The sequence below is a fragment of the Indicator indicator genome, chromosome 10 (genome assembly GCF_027791375.1).
Source record: "Indicator indicator isolate 239-I01 chromosome 10, UM_Iind_1.1, whole genome shotgun sequence".
Classification (NCBI taxonomy): domain Eukaryota; kingdom Metazoa; phylum Chordata; class Aves; order Piciformes; family Indicatoridae; genus Indicator; species Indicator indicator.
Window position 1 is genome coordinate 18,864,560 of NC_072019.1, and position 27,149 is coordinate 18,891,708.

Below are 27,149 nucleotides of genomic sequence, written 5' to 3' on the forward strand. Positions count from 1 at the left end.
ACCAACCTTTAGGGGAAAAGGGGCTTTTAAAAAAGTCTGAATGACCCATTTTTACTGTCATGTCATTTTGACTATATTCAAGCACATGAAAATCTGAGTTACATGAATCAAACTATGAAGTTCAAGAATTTAAGATGTCAGCTCTGTCTTTTTCATCTCAAGAATTTACAGTCCTCCTACTCTCTTAAATTAAGATTTAAGGTCCAAAAGTGGTATCAGGTGCAAAAGGTCATTCTTTCATACTAGATAGAAATTACAGTACAAACACATCGGAACCTTTGAGTTCCTCCTTCCCCCCCCTCCACCCCTGGGTGCCCCTGCAGTCACTGAAACATGACAGTTACTCACAGTGCCAGCAAACAGTCCTTACCCTCCAAACCCTTTAGTGAGCCTAACACCTTTCCCTGATCTAAAACACAGGCAAAGTGCATAAAAATCACTAAAGGGAGGGCACCATCTCATCACAGTCACTCTTGTACAACAGGAGTTCTAAAGACACAGACGAGAGGTAGGGGGGCAGCTAGGATGATGCTGGTCTAAGCTTTTTTTTTCAGCAGGAGCTGACTGTGGGTCTGCTGTTTACTGCTCTAGCAAGAACCTGAGAAGTGCAACGTTGATCTAGGCTACTTGGACTTAACAGATACCTGCATCCCAGCTTCAGACAGGACCTGGTATCTAGCAGGCAACATGAGAAGAAGGTTTTATGAGTAAGCAACAACTGGTTGTTTCCAGGTTCATATACAGTGGAAGGGAAAGACAAAAACTGAATTTTTTTACCATACACTGTACAGTAAAAAGGCATCATTTGAAATCCTTTTCACTCTCACCCTTTTTGGGCACTTCACTGATTCAGTTGATAGATGAGAGTTCCAGTTCTACTTCTTGCTTCCAGCAAGACTGAAAAGATATTCAGGCCACCCATCCTCACAGCTCTCCTGTACTCTAAGAGACCCTAGAACATACCACAAATGTTGGAACCACAATAGCTGACAGGACACAGCCCTGCCCTAACCACCAGCTGGTCAAAACTCAAGTTGCACACACACATATACAAATATATATATATATAAAATACATATATATATGCACACATGTATATAAAATGCTGGAATTATCACTGTGAGCAATACAAAGAAAACACATACAAATTAAATGAAAAAAATAAATATGCTCTGTGCACAGAAAAGCTTCTGTGCAAAGGTGGCACCTTACAGGTCAAGTACTTTGTTGAAGCTCTCTGTAAATAAGGCAAAAAGCAATGTTTGCTGTATCACTTTCCTTTGTCACCCATCACACAGCTGCCACACAGCAGGAGGGGAGGCAGGAACACCTCTCCCTCCTTGCCAGACCCCCAGGGTAGCACGCAGGCTCTATGTCTGTGCTGTTTGCACTACAGCAACTTTTACTGTTTGGTTTATTCAAAAATGTAGGCTATTTAGAAAAAAAACCATGGACATAAGCAACACTTCTACTTTTGTCCAGCAGTTCCCTGGAGTATGACAACGCAGTCTCCCATTGGGCACACTCTCACAGAAGTCATTTTTATAGTTCTATAGAAAGAGTCACCAGCAAAGAGTTACATTGGATCTAGACCGTGCATACCAGAGCTGCAAAGAGGTCCGGTGTCAACAAGTCTCTTCAGTTTTTTTTCTAGGAAGGAGAACCAAGGGATCTCTCCCTCTGTTGATGCTTACCATATATGGGATTCACAGTGTGTCATTTTGATAACACCTACTCCTCCTCCCAGCCGCCGATAGTTCATCCCACCATACAACCTGCAAAGACAGAGTTTCAGTGGGCGTGCTGCTTCAGATTCTTCATGGAGTTATCACGGCAAAGATGAAACCAGCCCTTGCCAGCACAATTACACTGTTGTTAACCCCAGGTTAAAGCAGGCCATGACAAGAAGTTGAGTGGCAGGCATCTTAACAGCTGTAACTGTTCATGTCCTTCTCTCTCAAAAACTGCTTCTCATTTTGACACCACAGTTTTCTGTGACTGGAGTAATCACTCATTTTCTCCCTGTCTGGTAATGAAGACAGGAAAGAACTCTGCAGGCTCTAGTCAACTCTGGGCTACCTTTAGGATAACATGGGAGCAAGAATAGGTTTGCTAATTACAATTCAACTAATTTCTTTTATATTTCTAATACCCTAAATTCAGCTGATCCAACCAAGACATAGCACATCCCAAGCACCATCTGCTTCTCCACAATGTTACTGAAACAGTGCCTGCATTTCATATGGAAATCTGATCCCTGTAGACTCCAGCATCCTACTCACTTCAGCTGCATATTCCTCTCTGTGCCACTGAAGTCTGATGGCAGAAACAGAAGAGCCAAGTTCTTCAAACAACTCCTACCAATGCAATTTTGTCAAACCCAAATTGTGTTGGAAGCATTTCTCAATCAGGCTACACAAAAAAAAAAAAAAAATCCTTCACAGAGCAAGAAATTCAGCAAACAAAAGAAAAAGATGACCACAGAAACTGATCACCTGTATTGAATGCAGTGGGAGAAAAATCCCACATTCTCATACCTTGAACAACCTCCTGAATGCCTGTGAAAGCTAGCCCAGGCAGTAACCCCTAACTCCAGACATCTTATGACTGTCACTGGGAGTAGCTGACACTGTGCAGCTAAAGAATATGAAGTAGAGGTTACTCTCTGCTCAGCTGGGTTTCTCAGCAGTACAAAAGGCTGAGAGATGTCCACATCTCAACAAACAATAGGAAATTCCTCCACTGCTGCTTATAAAAGCTTATCTCATCAGGAAAGAATTAGTCTCCTAATGTTTCTAGGCTAAAAGGAATAAGGACACTAAATTCTCTCTTTTCCCCACCCTTGTGAGATTACTAAAGCAGTAAGAATACAGATAGGAGGTTAAAATGTAATACTAATTAGATTTGGGAATAAATATACAGGCCATTGCTTTCAAGTGTACTTATGACTAGAAAAGAAATTAAGAGAAGCAGCCCCTCTGCTCAGCACATGGTTTTGATCAGCAGTTTCAAATTATTTCTCTCAGCTTGTAAATCAGAGGAAATTCTTCTAATTGCTGTCTTGCAGATTTAAAGGGGAAGAACATCATATGGTCAAAGAGGTCTGTTTCAGCTCCTCCAAAAGGATCTGGAAATCAGGGCCTCAACTTGAAAGCACTAAAAAAAAAAAAAAAAAAAAAAAGGACAGGCCAAATTCTACATCATGACTGTGAGCTCCTTCTGCTGAGGGCAAGAGTGGTTTTATTGGGAAGTAGAAGAGATTCAGGGGTAGATCTCACTGTGTTCCACTCTTGCTATGTTCAAAAGCAGTACTTGAAAAATCCAACTAGGTTTTGGTATGACCTTTTGCTTGCTACTCAACAAGCCTGCTAAATCCTTTCTTTGGATCTCAGTAACCTGCCTATGCACCATTTTCCTACCTGCACGAGATGCTATCGGACTTTATGCATTCAGTGTTGCTCAAATCTGTTGGGATACTCAGAAAAAAACATGGAAAACTCACCCCCATTGTACTTGAAAAGGGAGCCAGTGGCTGTAATTTCAAGCAGAAATCAAGCCTACTACTCTCCCATACTCACAGATATGGGGGTGCCACAACAAAATGGCACACAGGGATATTTTTCAAAATGCAATTCTCTTACACCTTCCTGCAAGCCAACAAGCCAGCATTATACAGGACACAACACCTATAATGCACCTCACATTTCAAATTTGGCTGGGATAGCTCCTTTAAGTGGAAGCACACCACTGGATTGCTTCACAAACTTCAGAGTTACCTCCACGTGTTAGCATCTGGATCAAACACCTCAATGGTTTTCAAGTACGTTGTGCCATCAAAACCCCCCACTGCCATCAGCTGTCCATTCACCACAGCGAGGCCAACCTGCAAAACAACCACCACAGGTAGGAGCTATTTAGCTGGAGGATGTCCTGAAAAGAAGGGTTAACATTAAAATACTAATCAACAGTTTTAATAAAATGTATTTTCATTGAAATGTGCCAGGGAAAATCATGGAGCAGATTGTCTTGGGGGCAATCACTGCATACCTGAAGGACAGCCAAGGAATCAGGCCCAGCCAACATGGATTTAGGAAGGGCAGGTCCTGCCTCACCAACCTGATCTCCTTCTATGATCAGGTGACAGCCTGGTGGACGTGGGAAAGGCTGTGGATGTAGTCTACCTGGACTTCAGCAAGGCCTTTGACACTGTCCCCCACAGCAAACTCCTGGCCAAGCTGTCAGCCTGTGGCTTGGACAGCAGCACTCTGTGCTGGGTTAGGAACTGGCTGGAGGGCCGAGCCCAGAGAGTGGTGGTGAATGGTGCCACATCCAGCTGGCAGCCTGTCACTAGTGGTGTCCCCCAGGGATCAGTGCTGGGCCCCATCCTGTTCAATATCTTTATTGATGATCTGGATGAGGGGATTGAGTCCATCATCAGTACATTTGCAGATGACACCAAGCTGGGAGCAGGTGTTGATCTGTTAGAAGGTAGAAGGGCTCTGCAGAGGGACCTTGACAGGCTGGACAGATGGGCAGAGTCCAACAGGATGGCATTCAACAAGTCCAAGTGCCGGGTGCTCCACTTCGGCCACAACAACCCCATGCAGTGCTACAGGCTGGGGTCAGAGTGGCTGGAGAGCAGCCAGGCTGAAAGGGACCTGGGGGGTACTGATTGACAGCCACCTGAACATGAGCCAGCAGTGTGCCCAGGTGGCCAAGAGAACCAATGGCATCCTGGCCTGCATCAGGCATAGTGTGGCCAGCAGGAGCAGGGAGGTCATTGTACCCCTGTACACAGCACTGGTTAGGCCACACCTTGAGTACTGTGTCCAGTTCTGGGGCCCTCAGTTTAGGAAAGATGTTGAATTGCTGGAGCATGTCCAGAGAAGGGCAACGAGGCTGGTGAGAGGCCTTGAGCACAAGCCCTATGAGGAGAGGCTGAGGGAGCTGGGACTGTTTAGCCTGGAGAAGAGGAGGCTCAGGGGAGACCTCATTGCTGTCTACAACTACCTGAAGGGAGGTTGTAGCCAGGAGGGGGTTGGTCTCTTCTCCCAGGCAACCAGCACCAGAACAAGAGGACACAGTCTCAAGCTGTGCCAGGGGAGGTTTAGGCTGGAGGTGAGGAGAAAGTTCTTCACAGAGAGAGTGGTTGGCCATTGGAATGTGCTGCCCAGGGAGGTGGTGGAGTCACCATCCCTGGAGGTGTTCAAGAGGGGATTGGACGTGGCACTTGGTGCCATGGTTTAGATAGTCATGAGGTGTAGGGTGACAGGTTGGACTCGATGATCCTTGAGGTCTCTTCCAACCTTCTTGATTCTTGATATTTTGGATAAGTTTTTTTTTGTTGTTGTTTGGTTGTTTGTTTTTTTTTCTTGAAATGAAAACAATAATAAAATTATTTAATAACCATGTTTGGTGAAAGGCAGTCTGCAGTAAGTTTTTTGAGGGGAAAAAGGACAAATAGAATAGCCTGACAAGACATGAAAAGTTTAATATTTCTCAAAATAGAGAATCTATTAAAGAAAAAGCAGCAGGTTGCCCTTATTACCAGCTACAAGAGCCAGAACTGCTTGAATGATAACAGATATATAAGAATGTAAGCCTTTATCAGCCAAAACTTATTACATCCTGGATTGAAATCTTCAACTGTGACAGGCATGCACCAGAATATCTACCAGCCTACAGCCTGGAACACTTGCTTCAACTAAAAGAACCTTATGTAAGCCTCTGGCCTGCTCCTCTCAGGCTGAAGCTTGGACTGTCTCTGTAAGGACCTCTGGCCTCTAGCCTATTTTGCCTTTCTGCCAAAGTACAAAAATCACTGAAATCTCCAACAGTTCTATGGTTTAGGAAAAAATGCCTTCAGTGAAAACATTTTGCTTCATTACCAGAGAAAAGATAACAAGGACACAATGTAAAATTGTCCTGTTTTGACTTTGAGGAAGTCAGGAAACTCAGGAGAGCTGCATATACAGAAACACCTTTTTACCAGTTTCTACAGAAAACAAAACTAGAAGCAGCTCATGACAAGTCAGTGCCTGCTCAGTAACTAAAAAGGACAGTGTTAGACAGCATACTGTATACTTTGAGGACAGAAATAAATACATACTCCCTGCCTCCAAAACCAGCAATTGCTCAAATTATGACTCATATCTGCCTCACCAGCCACTGAAATACCAGAATACAGACACAATTAATCCTCCATTTACTATATAATCTAGTGATAAATATTCATAGCATTTGCATCTGCCCAGGCAGGATGACTGCTTAAAACACTATGTCAATCTTTTGTTCATGCCTACAGAAAACAGGAAGACAAGCAGTTGACGAGAACATGCTGTTGCTCCCCATACTCACTGGATAGGGTGAAGAGAAGCAACACACTAAGTGAAAGCCTAGAAACCTTGTTCCCACACACATCAAGGCAATGCAAAAACTTTGCTGGAAGTTTGTATCTAAAAGCTAATACTTGTCCAGTTTGCTCTTTCTTCTGGGAAAGTAGGTGGGTTCCCCTACTAATTCATCCAAAGAGACTCAGGTACTAATTTTGATGGTGTTCTCTAGTTGCATCTCTTACTAAATACATCAAGTGAAAACCTAAACCTCTCCTGTTTCAAGCCCAAACAGTCGACTCCATAAAAGGGACCAAAACTACTAAAGACCCTCAAATGATTCTTTTCTCCATCCTCAGGCATGTCAAACAGCTGGTCTGTGGCATGGCATGACCACCACTTCATTCTCTAGCCTTGCCGAGCAGCTTCGACGTTTTGCAAACCTTGCCCCTCACAGACGCAGCAAAAGTACAGAGGAAACAAGAGAAAAACCTCACAAGATGACAGTCTACCCTCTGCTCTCTCCACGTGGTTATGTATGGCATAGAGTAGCAAGCCAAGCCAAACTCACTCCACTCCGGCGGGATGTCATGGCCACAACAGGAGACCACTGGTTGGTTCGAGGGTTGTATCTCTCGGCACTGCTGAGCTCTGTTGTATCATCTCTGCCTCCCACAGCATAAATCATGTCTTGGTACACAGCACAGCCCAGGTGCTTCCTCCTTGTCCCCATGGGTGCAATCGTGTGCCAGCGGTTCTCCTGGGGGTTGTAGCGTTCAACTGCAGAGGAAAGGACACATCTTTGGACAACAGGGTGGGCAGGCAGTGGAGGTGAGCACTTTTGAACCTGCATCCAAAGCACTGCTCAACCCTTAAAGGTTCTACAATTTCCACACAAAAAACGTGAGGAATCAGTTTGTTACCTCTCACTCTGAAGATTTTCTTCTCTAGAACACTCGCTATTACCTCTCCCGCCTCCGGCCCTACACAATCAATCACACTCAGCATCTTCACTCAAGAGGGAGCTGGTAATGCTACAAACTGATCTGCATTACCATCTTACAGTAGTTTTACCTTTGGTGCCTTCCTTCCTACAGCAGATAAGGGCTACTGCAGGAAAAAAAAAGTGCTTGCAACCATTATGCAAATGATCAAAGTACTGGATTCAGGACATGGCCAAATGCAGCATCGAGAAAGAAATAACACAACCAGGTAAGAGGGGCTCACAAGCCTGGAAAGTGAGTTACTGTATGGCAAAAATCATATTTAAACAAGAAAAAAACATCACAAACTGATTACTAAGATGTTCAACAGTCATCTCAGGACACTAAGACCAAACAGGACCATGACAAGTGCTGACTGCCATTAAGGGACAGCAGAAGGCATACCGGTGTTGAGAGGAGACGTCCCATCAGAGCCACCCACAGCATAGAGGAAGCCTCCTAGCACAGCCACTGCAACTCCCAGCCGCCTGGTGCTCATGGAAGCCACTCGAGTCCATTTGTTTTCTTTGGGATCATACCTGGCAAAAAAGTAAAGGTCAAAGCTTACTCAAGTGTCAACACCTTTGCAAATGGGCAGGAAGACTGACCTTATTCTCTCCAAACAAAAATCCCCTTAAGGTTTGTGCAACACTTACCTCCTCTCCACCTCATCTGCATCAGCTGCAGCTTCTAAGAGAACCTTTTCTCCCTGTGCCCCACATTTTTTAATTTATTTATTTTTAATTAAAAAGTACCTTTCCACAATGTTGAGACAAGAGACACCATCCTGACCACCCACAGCATAGAGGTAGCCTCCAAGAACTGCTACTCCAACACTGGTCCTGCAGGTGCTGGTGGGGGCCACATCACTGCTCCACTGATTGGTCTTTGGATCATACCTAGAAAAACACAGCAAAGAGGACAAATTGCTTGTCTAGGTAGGCTTCAGACTCTCACACACTTGGGAACTACTTAGGCAGCAAAACTTGCTTATCTTGAGCTTAAGCTGCAACGCAGCTATTTGTAAGTTGGATAAAACCCCTGAAGTGATACAACTCATCTAATACACATTAGTCCAGGGATGTTCAAACTGCAGCTTGAAGTGATTCAAACTGATGATCAAAGGTTCAGGTTCATAAAAGGGCAGGTTACCAGGGACTGGCTGGTATGTGGCAGCTTACATCTATGCAAAGAGCAGCAGCCAGAGCTACTCTGCTGTGTGTGAACTCAGCCAGCACTGGAACCTGCAGTTCAAGACAAAAGATGAAGGAACTAGATAGACTTGGGAATCCAGAGACAAGGAAATACAGTGCGTAGCAGAGACGTGCAGGATACAGGAGATGATAGGCCAGGGTCATGTTTTGGGAAGCTGGGAGCATGCAAGGAGATATGTGGGAGGGGAGGCTTGAAGAAGGAGGATATAGTTATATAGCTCATTGGATTTGTTACAGGGCCAAAATTTAGTGCTTGGACTGCCTGAGTCATGTGGCTTTTAGGCATGAGGATTGCCATATGCAGCTTGGTAAAGCTTGTTTGACTGAAGTCTTTTACAGGTCTATAACTGACCTATTTTCCTTCTGCATAAGCGGCAAGGTTCCTTAATTTTCCAGTTACCACTCCACAATAACATTCCAGGATCTCTCCCTCAACATGTAAGAAATGCTGACTGTAACCTCACCTTCCTCTACAATGCCAAAAACAAACCAGCAATTGCAAAGAAGGTTAACCAGGATCATCACTCCTCACATCAGTTAGACCCTGACCCCTTCCTTATACCAAAGGCTACGTCTTGTCTCATTAAGCTGAGTATAACATAACAAAAGCTTTTATGCATGAAGTCCTAGTTCAGCAGTAAACCAACACAATGCTGGGGGGTATGCAAGGGAGGGAGAAAATATAAGTAACATGTAACATCAAGTCAGGTTTTTGCCGTAACAAGAACACAACTAGCCAAATGAACTCATTTATAAGAGGCTCCACCCAGATTTAAACATTCAGAGTCAACATTCTGCACATCAGCCTTAATGGAAACCTACCTTTCTACACTGTTAAGATAAGAGGAACCATCATGGCCTCCCACAGCATAAAGGAGATCATCCAGAACACTGACTCCAACACCACAGCGCCTTTTGCTCATGGAAGCCACCATCCGCCACTCATTGGTTTGAGGGTCATAGCGCTCGACGCTGGAAATGGCATCTCCACTACACCAGCCCCCCACTGCAGGAACCAAACACAAGAAATAACATCACAGCAACACACTCAGCTCACCTCCTGCATGTGAGCCTGGCACAAATAATCCCTTCAGACTTGGTCAGCCTTAACCTCGTAACTCCATCTCTAAGTGACTCACTCTGAGGATTATAATTAAAAGTCAGAACGTGATTTGCAAGAAGATTAAGTTCAGAAGTGCTATGGAGTTCACAGCACTGAAGAAATCACACAAGTAAGAAAGTGTAAGTTAATTCAAACCTCTAAATATTACTATGCTGTGAAGCCTGGCCTTTCAGGAACACTACCACCAGAAAACCCAGACTTGAGCCTCCTGACCTGAGCCAGCAGGAGCTCTACATACCTGCAAAGAGCACTTCTCCACAGCGGATGGGTTTGCGTGGTCTGGTTCTTGGTCCTTGCATCAATGGCCGCTCTTGGGGCAACAGCAGATAGTTTTTAGCTTCATCCACTAAATCCCTGTGCAAGACAGGAAAATATTAATTCCCACAGTTCACCTGACACCAGTCTCAGAAGGGGAAAAATCAGAACTGATGGCAAAAGCAGCCAGCACTAGTCATGCACTTTAGGTATTCACAAATCATTAAGTGCATGAATAGCTCTAGTTAAAAACTTAAGACTGTCACCTAAAAACGTATCCATTATTTACAATTCATTTACACAGTGACAACAGTAGACCAGGATCAATATTTGGTCAGAGTTACTAACAGACATTGCTTGCTCTAAAGACTGATTAAAAACTATGACAAGAGTTTTGTCAGGCTTACCATGCAGGGAAGAAAAACACAGTCTGCCCCAAGCTACAACTTAGTCAGTTGTTTTACCTAGGACCTAAGCAGGAGTTGAAAAGCACACAAATACATAACACACATGACCAATAGATGGAGATAGTACCCTTCTGATGAGTATATTCTCCATCAGCTCTGGCCAGATCACACTGTCCATCCATTCATGACTTGCCACCTGGACTAATCCTAACATTCCAAACCCCTGAATAAAACAAAAAAAAGAATAAAGATCTCCTGACCTCTACAAACGTGGAATTCCCCCAGTGTGAATCTCATTCAGGAAGACAACAATTTAGCCTAGCCCCTTAATTTTTTTACACAAAGCACAAGAAAAATGTTGGGCTTTATAGATGATACAGAACTCTGAGAAGCAGGAAGGTGAGACTCATACCGCAAGAGAAGGAAATTACAGTTTTCCTGCACTACCATTATGGTAGTTGATGTGACCCCAGGCAGCCTGATCTAGTTGGTACTGTCCCTGCTCACTGCAGGTGGTTTGGACAAGAAGACCTTTGAGGGTCCCTTCCAACCCAATGCAACCTATGAATCTGTGAAATAGCAGACTATTCCCAGAGTCCAAGTCAATTATCAAAGTGCAGCCTTTTTGCACAGAAAAACTACTTTAAGCCCTAATGAGGTCATGAATGCCATGTAAGAGGTAAGCTGTAATGAAAAGCCATGACTAGAGAAACAAAACCAGGTGAGATAATACACTGAAGGGGATTTTACCAACAGTCAAATTGTTCAACTCAAGGTTTGCTGTCTCACCAAGAACTTGAAAGAACAAACCCCCTTGTGGGGCACAGCACTGAGTAATATGCAAATCAAAAAACACTTTCTTGCATCTGTTCTCCTCCCAGTTGCAAAAGAAGAAGTACCACCAGTTTGCCACTGACAGATCAGCGGGGTTTCAGAGAGCAGATGCAAATACTACCCAATCCAATTCTGTAAATCAGGGAGGGGATTTACCGGCATTCCTCATCGCTCTTGATAAGTGGATCAGAGCCCACCGTTCCCACAAGAAACTTGGGACTAAGCAGTGGTAGACGGACATGCTGCAGGACCTGAAACACAGAACAGAACACACACGGCAAACCACACATAACCCACCGAGAATGAAAAAGTCAAATAGAAAACAACAGCTGCTAACAAATTTTGACACCAAGTTCGTAATTCCTCTGGCAAACATGCACAGTCATGTCATAAATTCATAGAATGGTTCAGGTTGGAAGAGACCTTAAATATCATCTAGTTCCAACCCCCATGCCATGGGCAGGGACACCTTGCACTGGACCAGGTTGCTCAAGACGTCATCCAATATGGCCTTGAACACCTCCAGGGAGGGGGCACCCATGACTTCCCTGGGCAATCTGTTGCAGTGTTTCACCACCCTCACTGTGAAGAATTTCTACATCCAAACCCTGGCATTTTAGTTGAAGGCAGGTCATCTTACACTGCCGATGCTTTTTCAATACAGCAATTTAGAGATCCTGCAGAACACCAGGTTTTGGAACAGGACAATCCACTGAATCTATTAAAAGCTGAAAACAAAGTCACAGTTTAAAACCTTTACAAAATTGTCAATACACCTGCCTGAAATACTACTTTACCTGGAAGTTTTATCAACCATTTAGCTGTCTTCAAAAAGTGGTAAATGAACAATAAGAAATAATACGTCTTTCACAATAGTTTAGAATTGAGAGGCACAAGCACATATAGGCAGAGGGACCTAAAAAGACACGCAGTTATAAAAGCATTAAAAGCCACCTTGAAAACATCAGGTTTTTCTGGTTTGGTTTGTCTATTTAAAACAATGTTCAAAAGCCTCCTGCTAAATAAAGTTGCACTTAATGTCTGTTTCCAAAGCAGAAACACCAAGGCAGGCAGACTCTCACTTCTTTTGATCAGAAAGCCAAAGACTTCAGAGGCTTTCCGGCTGACAGCTCTGTCAGAATGGGTACTTCTCCGTGAAATGGCTTGGCTTAGATGAAGCATCACATTTCAACAAAACCATTCTGACAAGCTCTAGTCTAAGATCATGAGGGCTGAGGCATAAATCAAACAGCAGAGCTTAAAGATATGCTGCAAATGAAGATACGCTTTTTTTTATCCACCATGGTTTTTATACAGCACTCTAAGCAATGCAGGCAGGTTTGTCAGGACAGGCTGCTGGAGTGATCTAGTTTGGCAAGTCCTACCTGAAAACAATTCAACAAAGTCTCTATTGAAGGCTCTAAACAGGGCACCTTCCAGCCTAGGTGAAGGGAAAAGTGCAAGACACCTAACACAGGCAGAAGTCAGAGAGAATTACTGTGGCTTTGCATGCACTCAGAACAGTGCCACTGCTGTGGCACCACTCTATCAGCCCTCATTACTTTTCCCCTGGATAAAGCTATCTCAAATGTTACTGTGGCTCAAGATTACCTGTGGCAGCTGAGGTCTTCTCTCCTGAATGCTATATTTCACCCAGGCCATAACTGCATTGAACACCTGCTCTTCGCTGCGAACATTTAACTCGTCACTGGATATAATGTCTATGAGCTGATTGGCAGGAAGCAGCATGAACTCCTCACTCTCCATTACCTGGTTAAATGGAAAGGAAAAAAACAGAAAGTAAGGACAGCTGCCAAAGCACCAGAGCCAGTCAGCACTCCAGCACAACTCAGAAGGGGATACAGTCCACTTGAATTAAGAGTCTGATCCAGTTAAGTGCCAAATACCCATCAGTTTTGACATCAACACATGAAGGGGTTGCTGCACAGAGCAGAATGCAGTCCCTAACAACACAACTGAAACACTTTTAGATGGAGGTGCAAGCAAAAGGTAATTTTACACAATTTTTTTTTTGTAGGACACTTTTAAAGGATTAAACCACAGAACACCCTGATCAGGTCTTAAGGGAAAAACGAAGCCCTTTAAAAATCAGTCTGTTTGCCATGCCGAATATACAGACCATAAACAAAAATGTTGCATGGGTGATAAATACCTGACTGAAAAGTGGTATCAGAATAGAGAAATTTGCAAGAAATCCAAAACAGAGCACAAAAAGAAGTCTTAGAAATAAGTTACCAGAGGTGTTGTAAAGAACATCGAAAGTCTTCCTAATGCCAATCTATGGCAGAACAGAAAATACTTCAGGAGAGGGAGATGGCCTCATTTGATCCTGCCGCTTTTGCTCACTCTAAATATATAGAGAGTACACACAAGTGCAGATGCACTTAAGAGGGAATCAGAAGTCTCCAAGGCCCTCAAAGACAGATCTCTTGTGAAATTCAAGCCACTGACAATCTGCAAACACATTAATTCCTTTAGTACCCAAGATAGTGACCGAGTTTCTCAGGAGGCTTTAGCTGCCACAGGAGGACCGCTCACACTACAGAATACATGTGAAGCAGCCTGTGACCGCCTTCAGAGGTTACAGAGCTGACACACAACCATGCCTTCTGCACAGATACCAGGTAGATGGGAAAGACGCCAAGAACCAAAGAGAACTGCAGAAATGGTTTGATTGAAAACTGCCAGCTTGGCTTCCCTACGAGCAGATTGGTTGCCTGAAATTTGGGAGGTTCGGTGACAGAAAATAACTGAATATTGGCTTGCCCTTCTAATTTGTGACCATATTAAAATCCCATGACTGTTTATGATTTGCAGCATAAAGAAAAAGGTAGTCTGATAGGATCACCTCTACAGCGGTTAGCTGTGCAGTCCTTTTAATTACCTAAAGCAATTACTTAAGAGTATTAAATGAACATGCAAAAATTGCCAAGTTACTGATAACAGAAAATATTGTTAGAAAAAAAAATACAACAGAATGAGATCAGTTACCAGACTTTGTTGTTCGATCCTGTGGGCTTTCAGAGGCAGAGAGAGCTACAATAAGGTTAGCTCGCACACTTCAGCCTTTTAGCAAGAACTGGGTTGGTCACTAAAGATCTTTATCAGCATTTTTCCATAGTCTCCCTCCCTTCTACAGAGACTAGCTTATGGCTAAACTTTACCTGACAGTTTGTAAATGCAGCCTTGAACTCTGAAAAGAGAGGCTCTGGGAATTTATACCTTAAGGATGGTGGTCATCCAGACCTTCCCTTCTACCCTGGGAAAACCTGGCTGCATCCATGGACTCACAAAACTCAAAGTACTAGAAGCATTTCTGCAAACCAAGTTATTACTACTATGCAACTTCTTAGCTTACATAGTAAAACAAATAATTATTTTAAATGCTTTGGCTTATTTTGACTTCACTATCAAGACACTAATAATTACCTGACTAATATTAATGATCTATTTGACTGACATACTAAACAAGAATTGGATGAGCTTCATTCCTCCACACATCTCATGTGCACTATTGCTTTTACAAACAGGCAGAGCGTCCGTGTATACAATATTGAGAGCAATTTTCATCCATACAAAGGGTAAGCTGCTCATCCTTAAGTATATTTTTTTCCTTCATACAGATGTCAGAACACAAAGAAAGAGGAAGGCTGTTCTTGTACAGCAGAGTTGTTAATAGAACCATTTCACATTACATGCACAAGATTCACCAGGGGTTTTAGGCAACAAATTAAATTGAGGGGAATGGAAAACTTGGAAAAACATTTTACCAAGTTAATGATGTAATGCAGCAATACACATAAAAATTAATAGAACTAGAGGTTAGCATAGCAGAGGACATGTAACAGTTCAAACTGCATTCAAAGTGACTGCATGGGTTGGCTTGGTGCCTAATGCTTTATATTTTACATTGCCATTCAGGAAAATTCACATTTCATTTCATTTTGCCAGCTTGGAAGGACAACGCAGAGGAATGCACATTTTTTATCACCTCACAGCCTCCACAGTAGAGCATGATGAAAATAGCCAAGGCACTGACTTCCATCAGGGATTACCAATCCACTTTCCAGATGGAAAATAATGACAGAACAGAGTACAATCCTGACAAGCAGCATCACTAGACTGTCTGCAGAGAAACAGTGGAAGCAAAAGCAGTGATCATTAAGGATCAAGAGCTGCAAAACTCCTGAGGCACTGAAAGGGACAACAAAACCTAAACAGGCCAAAGAAATAATGTTCTAATCTAAGCAATTGCTTTCCAGAGGCCATCATTCAGTTAAGTCAATTATATTTTGCATCATCTTTAAATAGAAGAAGGCTTTCTCAAGTACAAAACTTTTGCCTTTGTGTGCTTTAACAGCAATGAGGAAAATGGGAAGCTGTCTTCAAGAGACTGCAAAGAAATCCATAGCAAGCAGTTCTTAACAGCCAGCTGCATGTATTAATGCTAAACTATTTAAAAATAAAATTATTATGCTGTTAAAAATTATTTAGAGGTTTGCAAGCATGTCCTACTCATGTAATAACAAAAAAGAGCACAGATCTAGCCATTAAAATGACCAAGCATTGAAAATAAACGACCATCTGGTTACCATACTGCTCCTCCCCAAAAACATGCAGAAGAAATGCAGAGCAAACAAAGAGCACATGAAATGGCCAGCTAAAATATAAGGCTTCTTAGAAGACATCAAAACACAAGCTCTCAAACAGCAAATTCTATTTTCTAGTCTTTATGGCTAGGAAAGATGTATTTAATTGCAACTTTTAGAATAAACTGATGCTATGTGTCTACATTTAAGATGCCAAACATTGTCTTTAATGCGTCCAACAGTCAAGCTGAAATGTGTTTGCTTCTGCTCTTATTTTTCTTGAATACTACCTGACTAAAATTAATACAATTCCTAACTGTTCCCTGCAGGGACAAAAAATGTCAGCACACTGCAATCAATCACAGCACTTAAAAATACTGCTGCTCCTCTGGGGAAACTAAATTAGCATCAGGAGCCAATTCTGGATTTACTTCCTGGAAAGGCTCTACCTGGGAGAGGGGTGGAAAGAGGAGAATGCTCCACAGCAGGACTGCTTGTTCCATGGGATGGAATAGTGTTTCTGGAAGAGGAAGAGTTATCTCTCTAGGAAGGGCACAGACTTTCACACCAAAAGCACTCCTAAAGAGCAGCTGCTTGCAAAAGACAAGTTCTTGCCTTTCCCCACAAGGGCTCAGGAAAAGATGTCCCTTAAGCACTGGCCTCTTTTCTGCACCTGGGTGTTAACAGTTAAGACCTATTCTTCTCAGACTGTTGCTCACAGAATCCTTAATTATGCTGATTCTTCCCTGAACTAGTTGCCAGCAATGTTTTTCTCCCCAAAAAATCATCTAGGCAGAACTCACAAAAAAGGAAGAAAGACTTGAGTTTATAAAGGTCATCTACAAAATTATACATTTGAATTATTTTCAAACAACTGCTGCTGAATAATAGATGCAAATCCTAGTACTGCTACAGCAAGGGAGTTGAAGATTCCACTGAAGCAGCTTTTTGCTCCTCCAAACACTCATTCTTCCAATCCTTAAACTCAACATCAATGTTTTTGGTTCTACTGATGTACTGTCCTTATTTTAACACCTGCCTCCCCTCCAATCATGTAGAATCTACCACATTTCTGAAAGGGAAGTGGAATGTCACACCACTGTGCAGCCAGGTCAGATTCAATGCCAAGTTCCAACCACACCTGCAGCCTGGCTTCCAGGTAGCACTCACCACACAACCATGCCATGGAACATAGTAACACAAACCAACAATACAACACGGTCCTACAAGTATCTCTTCCCTCCCCACCTAACAGCCAGCACCCATCACTATTAGGCACACTTCAGATACAAAGGCAGGATTTGGAGAGAAGCTCAAAATGTTCACTGCTCAAAGCACATTTACACCATGACTCTGGCATATTAGCTTCTCACCTCCTGGAAGTTATGCTGTGTGAACTTGTCAGCAATCCTCAGCAGTTCACGGCACGAGTGAGTGTCAGCAAAAGCTCGGATTCCCAGGCAATTGGAAGGGTCCAACTGTCGCTTAAGGAACTCACAGCAGGCCTCCTGGATCTCAGCCAGCTGGAGAAGACAAGCAGCTGGCAACAAGGTCTGGACATTTCCCTCTTCCACAGTGATCTGAGAGGTGTAGGCAAAGTCAATCAGCAGTTCCATGGCCCTTTCGTCAATGTCTCTGATCACTACTTCTGTCTGCCGAGACTCTGCCAGCTCCCCTGTGAACATGGCTCGGAAGTAAGGGCTGCAGGCCGACAGAATCACCCTGTGGGCATAGATCTTCTTCGCACCCACTACCAGCACCACATCGCACAACTCCCGGTGCTTCCGCAGCAGATTGATGACCTCCAAAGTTTGTCGAGGGTGCTTGTCAGAGACGTAGGGCATGCGAGCAGGCTGCGGCACCCCTTCGGGCAGCTTGTTAGGATCTCCCAGTGTGCAGCGGCTGGTCACATCCATTCCGGTCTCTCCTGGTCGAGTACTGGTACACCTGCAGCGGAGGAAGCCATAAGATAGGACCATCATCAACTTATCTACCAGCAGCTGTCTGCCAGAGCTCTGGGGCTCGGGACAATTACGAGTGTAAAACCAGCAGTGCCCGCAGCTCCGTGCGGGAAGGTGGAAACCAGCACAGGATCACGTGCAAGAGCAGTCTGTCTCAAACCAGTGTACTCAGAAGTAAACAAATGTTAACGTGCAGTAAGCTTGTATTTATACCTATTTTTATACGCTTTCTGTGACACACCACTCTAATACCCAACTGCACATACGTTTATTAACTGAACTTCATAATAGCCTTGTGTGGTCAAGAAGCATTATCCCCATTTCACAGAGACTGACTCAAAAGCAGAGAAGTTGTGCTGACCGGCCCATTGTCACTTGAGTTTTCTTTGATGGAGCTAGACATGGATTTACACTGCACAGAATTCCAGCTGCATGATTTAACCAAACTTCTCTGTTCTTTCAACTACATTTCTGATAGGGTCATTCATCACTGTGATATCTGAACACATTAAACTGTCACACAGAGCCCAGAGTCTTCAAATAGCCTGCAGCATACCATGAGTATCCTTCAGGTTCACAAAATACACATTTCAGTAACACCTCCTCTGTTATTTTAATTATGGAGGCTTCTGACTCAATCTACCTCCCCTGACATGTTTCAGAAGGTTAATCTTTTCCAAGAATGGCAGACTAAGAACTGCAGGGGACAGGTGGGGTTATCAGAGCAAATCAGGAACAAGTCAGAACAATCCAAGTATCCATGACTATCAGACTACTAAAAAAGGAAGAAAATAAAATTAAGATTATACATTTAAAGATGAGGAACGACCTGAGAATATATAAGCCAAGTTTCTGGCACAGAGTAAGAAAAACATACTAACTTCCCAGCTCCACATGCAATGTTCTAGCTATCTGCTGTCCTTCTTTACAAAGTTCAGGTACCTTTCCTTGATCCCCCACATCCCTGAGCAGATGCCAGCTCTGTCACAGCTTATGTGCAATGTGCTTCTGCACAGCAGCTAGACAATGCCAACAGATAACACTTCACCCCATGTATGCTACTAACTGAGAGAGCAGGAACACAAAATTCCCCCAAGCCTTCCTGCAGGGATGAACCAAGATCTCATACCTCACTTCAGACACATCTGCCTACACCCCAAGTTTCACTATCACATTATGACTGGAATCAGTGCTAAACAAGAATTGATCTCAACTCCTTTTTCAATGAGACTAAACAAGCAGATGAGAGCACGCAAAACTGAGGCATCACTCTGCATGCCACCAGCATACATGGATTTCTGCCACATCTCATGTGCACAATTAGAAAACATACATCAGCACCAGTGACCTATCAACTACCACAAAAATAAAGAAAATATAGGAAACTATTGCCTCTTCCCAATTCAAAGGAAAACCATCACTTGGAGCAATGAAAGTACACTGAGCAAAATATGAGTGCACCAATGGTTACAAATTACCCAGGGACTGCACTGGGTACTGGAGATGTACTGAAAGACTCAACACATAAAATCACAGAATCATTTTGGTTAGAAAAAAAAAATTAAGATCATCGAGTCCAACCATTTGCTAACTCTACCAAATCTGCTGCTAAACCATGTCCATCAGCACCACATCTCTGCAGCTTTTAAACACCTCCTAGGACGAGAAGAGACCAGCTCCCACCTCACTACAAGCTCCTTTCAGTGCATTGTAGAGAGCCAGAAGGTCTCTCCTCAGCTTCTTTTCCTCCAGACTGAACAACTCCAGTTCCCTCAGCCACTCCTCACTAGACTTTGTTCTGTAGACCCTTCACCAGCTTCGTTGCCCTTCTCTGGGCCCACTCCAGCACCTCAATGTCTTTCTTGTAGTGAGGGGCCCAAAACTGAAACCAGTATTCAAGGTGCAAACTCACCAGTGCTGAGTACCGGGGCACAATCATTGCCCTCGTGGTGTTGGTCACACTGTTGCTGATACAGGCCAGGATGCTGTTTGCCTTCTTGGCCAGCTGGGCACACTGTTGGCTCATCTTCAGACAGTTGTTGATCAACACCCTCAGGTCTTTCTCTTCTCGGCAGCTTTCCAGCCACTCTTCCCCAAGCCTGAAGTGTTCATGGGGTTGTTGTGATCCAAGTGCAGAACCTGGCACTTGGCCTTGTTCAATCTCATACAGCTGGCCTCAACCTGTTAATTTGATCTACTCAGGTCCCTCTGTAAAGCCTCCCTACCCTCAAGATCAACACTCCCTCTTACACTCAATCTCCTTGTCTACTTCATTGATAAAACTCCATTACCAGCTTCCCTGGTACACTGATATTTGTGACCTGCCACTACCTCATTTTGTTCACATTAGGAGTTAAAAATAAATCTAACTTTGCTTCACCACTGCTCAAAGTATTTTGCAGCACATTTGAAGGAAAGACTCAAACAAACCAAACAACTCCCATCTTTTCCTCTCATTATTATGTCAAATGCACTTTCTAACCACAGGGAAATCGGTCTCCTTGCAGCAGTCAGAATCGTTCACTTGTATCTTAGCCTGTTTTCCCATTCCTTCCACACCCTCTCCTTGATCATCATATTCAGATGTTTCAAACCATTACCTCTTCTTATCTTAGTTACACAGATCCAGCTGAGTCTCCCCTCTGGGTTTTGCTAGTTACTCCTGTTCAGCCTCTGCACCTTCAATGCCTTCTTTTTTTCCATTTTTTAACCCTACTCCATTTTTCTTACATCCATCACCATTCTCCTTTTCTGACACCTCTGACAAATCCTTCTGCTGTCACACTGCCTCTCGCTCTCCTCCACCCCTGTCCCCCACAACCCAAATTCACCCTGTGGGGTTTGAACAACCATTTTCAAAGCTCTGCCAAGTTCCTCCTGAACAATGCAGCTAAGCTCTCCTCACAGCAGCATACACAAGCCAGGTTTAATGGTACCCCTACCAAAACCCCCAAAAACCTTGGCTGAAGATTAATTTATCTAATTGGCTTACTTCCATAGTCCTTAGCAACTACGGCCAGAGGGTAGGTAATTTAATCCCTCCACTGAGAGACGGGGAAAGGTGGTGACAAAAATCCCCCTGTAAAGTCTAGCTCTTTCTGAGCAAGCCAAATGGATTTTATTATGCATTAGGGATTTCAAGCTATGTCAAACCAACCTCAGGAGAAAAAAAAGGAAAAATAAAAACCCTATTAAGACACATGCTACCGTAATAATTTTGGACAGTTTGTCTTGACTGGGCTGTCAGTCAAAGCCTTTAAAGCACAGAACAAGTACTCTAAATAAAAACCCCATTTTACGTAACTACAGCTCACAAGAGATGTCCTCTGTCCAGGACAGAGCCTTCTTTTGGAAAGCAGAACCCCCGTCTTACGCCTGTAGGCTTTCCTCAAAGAGAACCCACATTAAAAACAGACCTAAAGCAGATCTCAAAGAGCTTTTAGACTGGCACAGATTCCAAGTACAAAAATACTAGATTAAGGAATACAGGGTACCTTGTCAATTGCACCAGCCAAGAGGCTTTGCTGACACAGACCAATAGAATGGACCATTTTATGCCACATGATTAGATTTAGGCAGTAGTTCTAGTTCTTCCCAGCCAGGACAGAACAGGAATTTTTGGCCAAACAAGACTCTGTTGAACATGTCTTTAAAAGGAGCCTGGTTAGTACAAACTGGAGGCATTCCTGCCTTGTCCCCGTCAGCACACATGTGAGTGCCTGCATTGCACTGTCTCCCTCCTGCAGAGAAAGTGCTGGTTAATGATTACGGAGAACTGAAAGAATGGGAAAAAAAGAGTGATAATCAAATTAGCACTCTTGATTCATCCATAACTTATCTTTGGGTAACACAGAAGGTTGTTATCAGTGGGCTCAGGAATTTCCATAGTGGATCAAACCAGATGTTTGATGCACTGTGGGTTGCTGCTATACTGTGACACAGAACAGCAAATAAAAAGGACACTGTCTGATGGCGTGTGTCTCCACAAGGAGAATAGTTTAACTGCACTGTGTGTGCATTATGCATATATATGCATAGAGAACAAAATGATGAGTCAGTAGCTTAGAGGTGTGAAAGACAGAAGGCAGCACTTGATTCTCATATGGCAGGCTAGCTACCTCCCCCCAGTCTCCACTCACAAAGCTAAGAGCTGCTTCTGAATACTCAGGGTGATTAAGAAGGGCTGAGGATCAGAGATGAAATGTGTATGCAAGGATAAAAGATTCACACTCAGCTATGCAGATATTCTGGGATTAGCTTCCATCAAAATGCCGGGCTGGGGAAATCAGCAAATACAACGGGATTAAGAAAGGGCTGACAAAGGATCAGTTTTTGTAGCACACTGCTGAAAAGTACAAACAGGAACACAGGCAGGCAGTCTGCAACATCAACAGTCAGCTAAATAAATAGGCTGCTCTGCCTCCATTTTATTCAGCTATGCCAGTTCCCAAAACTTCATTCATTAACACAGGCATCTATGAGACACCCATCTTTAGAGTTTATAGCAGCTTCTTCTGAAATTCAAAATCTAACACTGTCATAGAGGCTCTGTAACTTTCAAGTCAGAGTGGCTTGCCTTTTTTAAGATAATATATATTTTAGCGTGAGATTACATGCAAGCTTTAACACCCCTTCAACAGAAAACAATAGACTGACCTAAGGACTATGAAACAGAACAAGACTGAGATTAAAACACTGACTGAAATCCAAAATGACACATGCATCTCACAGATTTCCGTAGCAAATGCAAACATCAAACCAAAGAGGCAGAGATTTCTGACAATGCCTTTCTTTGAATTTAACACAAAAAGTATTTCTAATACTTCATTACAAAACTTTTGGAACAAATATCTTGGCACCTTTGGCAACAGAAGTGACACCACAACACTGCCAACTAAGTGAATGGAAATGCTTTATTGTAGCAAACAGTGCTCTAAAAATCAGTTGAAGTCTGATGATTAGTAAAAATGTCACTGATTCCTTTCCTTACCTGGCCAGTAAGGCTTAGTTACATGTTCTCATTGTGGTCAAGCTACTCAAACAAGCAGACAAATCTGACTGCAATATTGTTTTATGTAACTCAAAAGAAGAAGAATCTGCATCACTACTCACATTGTTCAGTTTGACTTTCACTGACCAACCAAGCCCAGAAAACTGTTTCATCAAGAATGAGGATATCCATGCTCTATAAGATGAGGTCATTACTGGAGTATTCCAAACCTTCCTAAACCTTTCGCAGTTTGTTTTGGGCAAGAGCTGTGTCCAAGCAATTGGTTAACTTCCTGCGTGCATGCAAGTGCCCCAGGCAGAATCCGCAGTATCTCCTCCTCAGTGGGGTTTGTCTGCCTGTGCTTGAACGAGCTCTGATATGACACTGCTGTAACCTGGGATTAGGCTGCCAGGAAAAACAGGTGGGTGAGAAAGAGTGGGAGGGCCTCCCTACTTTGCCTGGGAGTTGCTCTAGCCCTCGTGCCTGGCCTGAGCTATGTTAAAGGCACTTCTGCACCTGACTTTGTATCCCACTGATACTGACCTTCTGAGCTGGCTTCCTGGCTTGACTGCAGCCCTTCTTCATCACTACACACTTGCCTAATGAGTACCAGACTCCTGACTGACCCTGATCATTAGATTGGTCTGCTCTCCTTGCTCAGGTACTATGCCCTTCCCTGGAGAGGTCCCCTCTGCCTTGCTTTTACCTTCAACAAAACAATGTTCTCTTACTGCTCCATGACAGTGAGAAAGAACAGGCTGCCCCCAACTATCACTGCATTTCTAATGCAAGTTAAATCCTGTTTGAACATCAATGCCTTTTCTCTACTATAAACTTGACTGGAATAGCTGCAATGCTTTTTCTGTTCAAACTGTACTTCCCACCCCCTGAATGCTGCACACATTTGATACCAACTCACCACGTTTACTGATTCAATACAGACCAAGTCTCTCTCCCCTCTTCTCACAATACCTAGCAGGACTCTTGTGTGTGGTGCTAAATGGCTGCAGAGCCCTGAGGAAAAGGATAAAAGGGAGTGCTCTGCCATCTGCTTAGCTGGACTTCATAGGAAGATCTGTGAGCCTGAAATCCAATCAGGAACCTCTTAACATTCTCTGCTAAGGCATGCAGTAGGAATGTTTAACAATCCACACAGAATCCCTTAAAATATGCAACCATATTCAAGAACTGAAGTCCACAGCTCACAACAGAGCCATGCTCATCAGGCTAGACTGCAGCAGGGCAATATATCCAGACACAGACATCAGTTGAATGGTTAGTCCAGAAGTAAAGCCATGAAATTATGTCAGATATGTTATCCATGCTCTATCCTGGCTTGCCAGAGAGGGAGGGAGGTTCTGAAAGGTCTGCTCTGCACCTATTGTCCAAATAAAAATAAAAAAAAAAAAAAATTCAAGTGCCAGGACCAGCACCACAATAAAAAAAAAAATCTCTACTTCTTCAGTCCCGTGCTGTTGCCCACCAGTCTGAGTGGCAAACGGAACTTCAATGACAGCTAGGCAAAGGCCACAAACCCACAAAAGACAAAAGAACTTCAGCACTTTCATTCTCTGCCTTAATGCAATATGCAGAGAGTACCAGACATAAATTTACAGCCTCAAGTTTTCCATTAGGAACACAAAAAAATAGAAAACAAGAAGGGATGCCAAGCTAGTCACCAATTTCACATCATTCTGTAAAACCATTTATCAAAATGGGGTACAACATAAGAACCTGAAAAGCTGTGGGCTTGCATTGGTTAAGATTTAAACAGTCTCTGTTGTAGAATACTTAAATGGAAGAGAGCTCCTCTGCTACTTAATCCATCTTGGAGTAAAAACAACCCACTAAAATTCAGATCCAGCTCCTCATTGTCTAAACCGCATTTCTTATCTTGATAAAAATACTGAACAATACATAGCCCCAGTGATGCCCATATCGTGCTCCAAGGTTTACTCATTAGCTGAATTGAAGCTGCAGCATAGCCTTTTTGTGTTGTGCTTGAGGGGTTCATTTAATTAAACAACATAGTGTCACTCCTCAGGGGTTTAAGTAACTATTTATTTCTTACCTCCTTCCACAAACAGAACCCAGGCTAATGGTAGCTGCAAATGTTTTAGCTAGAAATACTCTACATGACTTATGGTTGAAATTCCTTGTCTTTTCTTACATGAGTGTTTACAAAATCATTCAAAATAAAAGTTTTCCTACTTTCAACATCCTAAAGAAAGAAGACAGACTAAGTCTGAGTTCACAGGAGTTCTCTATACTTCATTTGGGGGCACTGAACTTCAGGAAACTGTTTCCACACAGCCAGTATCACCTACAGAAATATATTTGCTGCTAAGTTTTGCCATGGGATTACCATCAGATAGTGAAAAGCAACTAGAACTTGCAGATAACCCTGTCTGCCAACCTGTCAATGTGCTGAATTATTGTGACAATTTTTTCCTCTGTATAAGAGATGTTTCTGACAGAACCACAGCAAGAACTCCCCTGAATTAAACTTCAGCTGCATCGTCAGCTCATTAGAGCTGAAGCAGCTGGCATCCATAATTAGAAAAAGAAATCTCCTTTTCACCCAAGACCTCATTGCATCCATGGGACTAAACTCCTTTAGTTAAGGGAAAAATAATGCCCCTTCGAAATGAAGTTTAAATTTATTCCTGGCAATTTATTTTACACAATTTGAATACCTAAGTAATTAAATATTGGATTTTAAATATGCTATTAAACGGGGGAAGTAGGGAGAGCAGATGGAGAATTTTAACTTGTCTTCTGTAGTCTTCCTAACAGCATACTCACACAAAAACACCTGATCTTGCAAATACTGAAAACTAAATACATTTAAGTAATGAGTAAAGATTGATGCTTTATATTCTAATTCTCCTAGCCAGGCCTTTAAAGAAAAGCAAAACCAGCGTTTTATGGTCTAGGCATTTATGAAACCATGACTTATCATATTTGTATAAGAGAAGGACAACTCTTTTCCATATCTTACCTGCGCATTGGCTTTCCGTCCATGCACCGTGAAGAGAAACCTTCACCCTGTGATTCAAGACCTGATCCAGAAGGGAAAACAAAAAAAGAAAGAACACCCTGTGATACTCTGAAGCAAGAGAACCTCTCTTCAGACCAGCTCTAGGACAACAGAACTGACCACGTCTACATATTAATATGCCTTCAGGCTCTAATCCAGCTATAAAATTCACAGCCTAGATTAACGACATCTGGATTGCAGAGAACAAAACAGAAGAAAATATAATCATCATTAAAAGTAATTTCACCACAGCTGCATAATGGTTCTTTAGGTAAACGGAGCACACACATCATAAAATCAGTAAACTGCCTGCCTCCCTGAATCCTTAAAATTGTTCTACCAAAGGAAAAATATCTCAAGTAATTCTCACTCCTTGCTCTGAGCTAGGAGGCATCTCTCCCTCATACATTTACCAGAGATTTAAGGCAGGCTGGCACCTAATAAACAGCACAGTACTGCTCAACAGACACACTGTAGAGAGAGGATTTGATAGAAGATAAAATTTGTGTCTGGAAATTGAAGATAGCTGTGTGCCCCAGAAGTAAGAGGGATGCTAGTAAAGGTACTACATCTGCAGAGATTAACGATGCTGCCCGATGCTCACTACAATTCTACTCCAAATGCTCATTTTCTGAGACAAGTAACAGTTGAAAACTGCACAGACCTTCAATATTCAACCTCTGACTTCTAACTCTAATGTAGATTAAGCCTTTTTACAAGGGCATCACTCAATTCCATTTTTTAAATGACTAATCAGTAAGGATAAATTTAATTCAATTGTTTAAAGCAATAAGCCTAACTTTTGGTCAAGTTTTAAAGAAACAGAAGGATGTTGTTCCCATATTGATAGTCACAGACTTCTTTCTATCCAGAAATGGGAGTGTGAAGTGAGAAAACAGTGAAACTACAGGAAAAGCACTGTCAGAATGAGACTGAATGACTCTTAAAATAAACAGAAGTAGCATTTAAAATAGAAAAACTTGAATTTAGGAAGAATTTTGTAAGACTGAGATGGTCAGACTGGGGCCCTCCATCCAATATTAATAAAATATTTCTGGCACAATTGAAGTTAAATTACAAACGGGTTATAGCTTTATTTAGCAGCATGAAGAAGCACTTTATTTTATATGCAACGTTCTCTAGGTACATTACCACGTAAACACAAAGGGAGCAGTTTGCCAGTTAATGAAGAATAAGCTCAGACTTGCTGTCTTCCACAACTGCAAATTACTCAGGTTCATACTTTCCTGCAACTGAAGAAAGCCAGTTCCTCCCGGTTAGGGCATTGCATACCAATTTAAATAGGAGCTACCACTGCCCAGCCTGTCCCAAATCAGACTCGGCTATCTCCTGTCACCAGCATCGAGGGGGTTCCCGGAAAAGCCAGCCTCGCTGCATGC

General features: G+C 42.8%; 1 protein-coding gene across 1 annotated transcript; it reads right to left on the bottom strand.

Moving 5' to 3' along the window:
- Positions 1-1,690: 1,690 nt before the first annotated feature.
- Positions 1,691-25,743, bottom strand: KLHL20 (kelch like family member 20). The gene is made up of 11 exons (XM_054384075.1): positions 25,711-25,743; positions 17,132-17,705; positions 12,760-12,918; positions 11,305-11,399; positions 9,891-10,006; positions 9,352-9,535; positions 8,071-8,214; positions 7,721-7,854; positions 6,904-7,112; positions 3,777-3,883; positions 1,691-1,775 (listed from the first exon to the last, which is right to left on the bottom strand). Exons 1-11 carry the CDS (start codon positions 25,731-25,733, stop codon positions 1,691-1,693), a joined length of 1,830 nt encoding a protein of 609 aa, XP_054240050.1. The 5' UTR covers positions 25,734-25,743.
- Positions 25,744-27,149: the final 1,406 nt, after the last annotated feature.

What these genes read in the sequence shown, in the direction of transcription:
- KLHL20 (XM_054384075.1), bottom strand. Translation starts at nt 25,733, where the DNA reads ATGGACGGAAAGCCAATGCGCAG. An exon ending in GACGGAAAGCCAATGCGCAG is followed by an intron (nt 17,706 to 25,710) that starts GTAAGATATGGA and finishes CCTCCGCTGCAG; the next exon opens with GTGTACCAGTACTCGACCAG. An exon ending in TGGAGAAGTGCTCTTTGCAG is followed by an intron (nt 9,536 to 9,890) that starts GTATGTAGAGCT and finishes TGGTTCCTGCAG; the next exon opens with TGGGGGGCTGGTGTAGTGGA.